Source organism: Mandrillus leucophaeus, unplaced genomic scaffold (assembly GCF_000951045.1).
Source record: "Mandrillus leucophaeus isolate KB7577 unplaced genomic scaffold, Mleu.le_1.0 Scaffold724, whole genome shotgun sequence".
Lineage (NCBI taxonomy): Eukaryota > Metazoa > Chordata > Mammalia > Primates > Cercopithecidae > Mandrillus > Mandrillus leucophaeus.
The window spans coordinates 397693-401356 of NW_012107853.1; the positions used below are offsets into that span (position 1 = coordinate 397693).

At 52.5% G+C, this 3664-nt stretch overlaps 1 protein-coding gene across 3 annotated transcripts; it reads left to right on the top strand.

Moving 5' to 3' along the window:
* Positions 1-766: 766 nt before the first annotated feature.
* Positions 767-3134, top strand: TP53AIP1 (tumor protein p53 regulated apoptosis inducing protein 1). Of its 3 annotated transcripts, none has more exons than XM_011965420.1 (3): positions 938-1088; positions 2110-2205; positions 3043-3134. In XM_011965420.1, exons 1-3 carry the CDS (start codon positions 938-940, stop codon positions 3132-3134), a joined length of 339 nt encoding a protein of 112 aa, XP_011820810.1. The 3 variants fall into 3 exon arrangements, with proteins under 3 accessions (XP_011820809.1, XP_011820810.1, XP_011820811.1); XM_011965421.1 differs by having other exon boundaries at positions 3055-3134; XM_011965419.1 differs by lacking the exon at positions 3043-3134 and having other exon boundaries at positions 767-2426.
* The last annotated feature ends 530 nt before the right edge of the window (positions 3135-3664 follow it).

The following is a 3664-nucleotide window of genomic DNA, read 5'->3' on the forward strand; positions in this document are numbered from 1 at the left end:
ACTCTGAGCCTCAGGCTGTCAAGGATGGGGACTGCCGTACCTGAGCTCCAGCCGCCCTGGGGAAGCCATGTGGGCAGTAGCTCAGAATGCAACTCCCCCCTAGAGCCTGGGCCACCGGGGACTTGCGGGAGAAAGAACAGGGATGCGGAAGACTGGACAGTCCTGAAAGCTGAGAGGGGCCACAGGAGCCCAGACGACAGAGGACTATGGGAGACAAGTGAGGGCACCAGCTTCCCTGAGTTGAGGGCCCGTGATACCCAGGAGGGCAGAGAGGGAGACAGGGAGCCGGCCGGGAACCTCTGAGCAGGCGAGTGGGAGACAGAGTGGGACAGAGAAGGCGGCTCTGTGTTCTGCTCTGATCCATCTGACTCCACACAGACGTGGAGTTCTCTGAGACGCCTTTCCCTGAATCTGAGAGCTTACTCACAGGAGGCTGGGCCCCTGAGACAGAGATCAGGCATGTAATGAATGAATGTGAATCATGAATACAGCTGAAGCACCCCCAATCAGGGTAGCCCATGCCTTCCAACTGTGGACACAGAGGCCTCGTGGCTTTCCCGAAAGTCAAGTTAATGACTAGTTAATATCTAATCAATGACCAGTTAACGACAGTGCTCCCAAGTCCATCATCCCACCCCCTTTCCCCAAAATTCAGCACAAATGGCGTCAGTTTGAGCTTCCCAAAGCGTCTCCTAAGATGCGTGGTTACAGTGGTTACAGTCCTGCCCTAGGGTCTCTGGGTGCATCGGCCTCCCGCTCCCAGATCCAAGCACGACCGAAACCCTCACAATAGAAACCATCATTGCTGGCCCAGCGCTGCCACCACTGCTCCTGCTTTTAGCCTGTTTTGTTTGTGTTTAGTCCCTTAGGCACTGGCCCTAACAACAAATGAGGAGAAGCCAAGTTCTCTGCTTTCTGCATTCAGGGTCTGCCCTGGATGGGGTCTTCCTCTAAGGCGAGCTTCAGATCTGCTCAAGCTTCCGGCAGTGGGGCCAGGAGGCAGGGCCTGGGCAGGGGAGACCAGAGCCTCTCGATGATGCCTCCCAACGGCAGGGCTCAGACACACACACCGGACTGGGGAAGCCCCCGCAGTGAAAAGCGAGACAGTCTTTTGCCTGCAGTGGCCCTGCGCAGACTCTGCTCTCACCGTGGTGCTGACATCCCAAGTTTTCAGACTCGCCAGGACCCAGTGACAGCATCTGTGTCCCCAGCTCAGGGCACTGGATGGAGCTGGGAACTGACAGCCCTGATCAATAGTCCCAAGAGAAAGGCCAGTCCTCTTCCTCCTCGGAATCCTGGGTTTCTAGAAGCCAAAGGTTTTCTGAGAAACAAGGCTTTTGGAAGGAAGGCGGTGCCTGGCTGGGCGTTCAGAAAGGAGAGTTAAATGGAGAGGCTGAACAGAGGACACATGTGCAACGCATGGGGAGGGGAGGCTGGGGCGCAGGGCTCCGGGTCTGCTCTTCTGTGTCCATCCCGGATCCTGCTTTTGTCCAGATGGGCCTCGGAGCAGCAGTCACTTACTCCAAGAAGTCATTTCCCGCGGCCAATCATGAAGATGACGCACTCGGAAGCTTGTGGGCTCCGAGGAGGGGGAAGGACGCAGCGGCCATGCATTCATCCCAGCACAGGCAGCGCGTGGCTCCGGAAACAGACACAGGCTGGGCCTGGCCCAGGAGTCTGCCAGGAGCCAGGAGCGTCTGCACCTCCCTGGAGGCCCAGGCTTCTCTCCCCAGAAGCTCAAAAATCACGCAGCGTCTGAAGTGCAGGGCCCAGGTGTGCTGGAGTGACAAAGCCCCGAGCTGTGGTGATGGGAGGGAGGGAGGAAGCGCCGGTTTTTGTCTGTTCTTTGGGCGAATTTGCTGTCTCTGTCTTTGTCTCTAATGTCCTTTGCACCACTGACCTTGAGGAGCCTTTTGTTCCTCCTGTCCCAGTTTGGTTTCCATGGGAACCTGAGTGGCAGCGTCATCACTTTGCTGAGGTGAAATGCCCCCCGATGCCATGAATACCTAGGGGAAAACCTGCCAGAGAAGCATAAACCATCCAAGAGACGGCCTGCAGGGCAGGGCCTCACAGGCTGCTCCCATTCTCTCTCAGGTTTCGGTCTTTTAGCTTTGTGTCTCCAAGTTCACAGAAGGTGCAGGGGAAGAGAAGCTCCATCAGTTTCGTCTGGATCTTGGTCCTCAGCAACTGTCTGGTGCCTGACAGGTGTGTGATAATTACTTAGTGAATTCATGGGTGTGGGCTGTGATAGAATTAAGTGATTTGACGTCCTCTCGTTAAATTCAGGTAATGACAGGGTTTTTGGAGTTTGAGCCTCTCCTGAAATTTGCCATCTGACAAAATGACATCATGGCAGAGTTGTAAACTACTGTGGATATGTTTTATTTAATTTCTCAAATTAAAATAAAAGGTAATGGTACACGTAAGAGTGGTCACCACAGCCAAGCTCATTGACACCCACTGAACTTTCTGGAATGGGCCGTGGGATGCTGGACAATGGGACAAACTGGAATGAGCGGTCTTCCATTCCAACTTGAGTTTCTGCAAAGCTGTTGAGTTTCTGCAAAGCTGTTGGCTATGTTGGCTCCATAGCCAGGCTGCGGGGTCTGGGTTCAAATCCTGGCTCTACCACTTAGGAGCTGTGTGTACATAGGCAGGACAACTGGCCTGCCTGAGTCTCAGTGTACCTGTCTATAAAATAGAACGACAATGGCTTCCATCTCACAGATTCACTGTGTAAAATGGTATATGTGAAATGCTAAGAACAGCACCTGTACATAGTATGTCCTAGATATCTCATTGTTACTATTAGCATATTTTGTTTATTCCACAATATATTGTTTTCCCGTTTGATATCTATGAAATCTAAAGATGTTTTTTTCCTGTCTTGGGAGATAGAATAATGCTCTGTCTTACAATGGATTGTTTTAGATTCACTGAAATTCACTGTTGTTTTTATCGCTGGTCTCTAACATGATATCTGGTAAATAACAAGGACTCCATACATTTTGCAAAGAGCAAATTCTCTCCCTCCCCGCTGAGACCTTGGTCTAGGTCTCTCCAGGCCTTTCTTTCCTGGAGCCGCAGTGCTTAAAGATAGGCCACTGGGGTCAGCACGTAAGCCTGAGCTATGATCCGAAAAAAGCACCATTGAGGTTGCAGTGAGCCGAGATCACACCACAGCACTCCAGCCTGGGCAACAGAGAGAGACTCCATCTCAAAACAAACACAAACAAACAAACAAAAAGGCACCATCTAGAAATGGCCCCGGCACTGACTAGTGGCCACCTCATTTCCCCCCTTGACCACTGGGCCCACTGGGTGGCTAGGCTGCCTCATTTTGCATCCTTCTGACAATCAGAGGGAGCTTTATATCCATGGCAGTCAAGGCCCTCCGGAGAAACAGAACCAATATGGTGTGTATATAGAGAGAATGAGCCTGAGGAATTGTGGAGGCTGGCTAATCCAAAGTCTGCAGGGCGGGCTGGGAGGCCACAGAGCCGGGAGGAAGCCAGTGCTGCTCTTCCCTCTGAGGCTGTCTGCTGGAGACTTTCTTCCTGCTGGGGGAGCTGAGTCCTTCATTCTCTTCAGGCCTTCATTGTCTTCAGCTGCTTGCATGAGGCCTCCCTGCATTACAGAGACCAACCTACTTCACCAAAACTGC

What these genes read in the sequence shown, in the direction of transcription:
- TP53AIP1 (XM_011965419.1), top strand. Translation starts at nt 938, where the DNA reads ATGGGGTCTTCCTCTAAGGCGAGCTTCAGATCTGCTCAAGCTTCCGGC.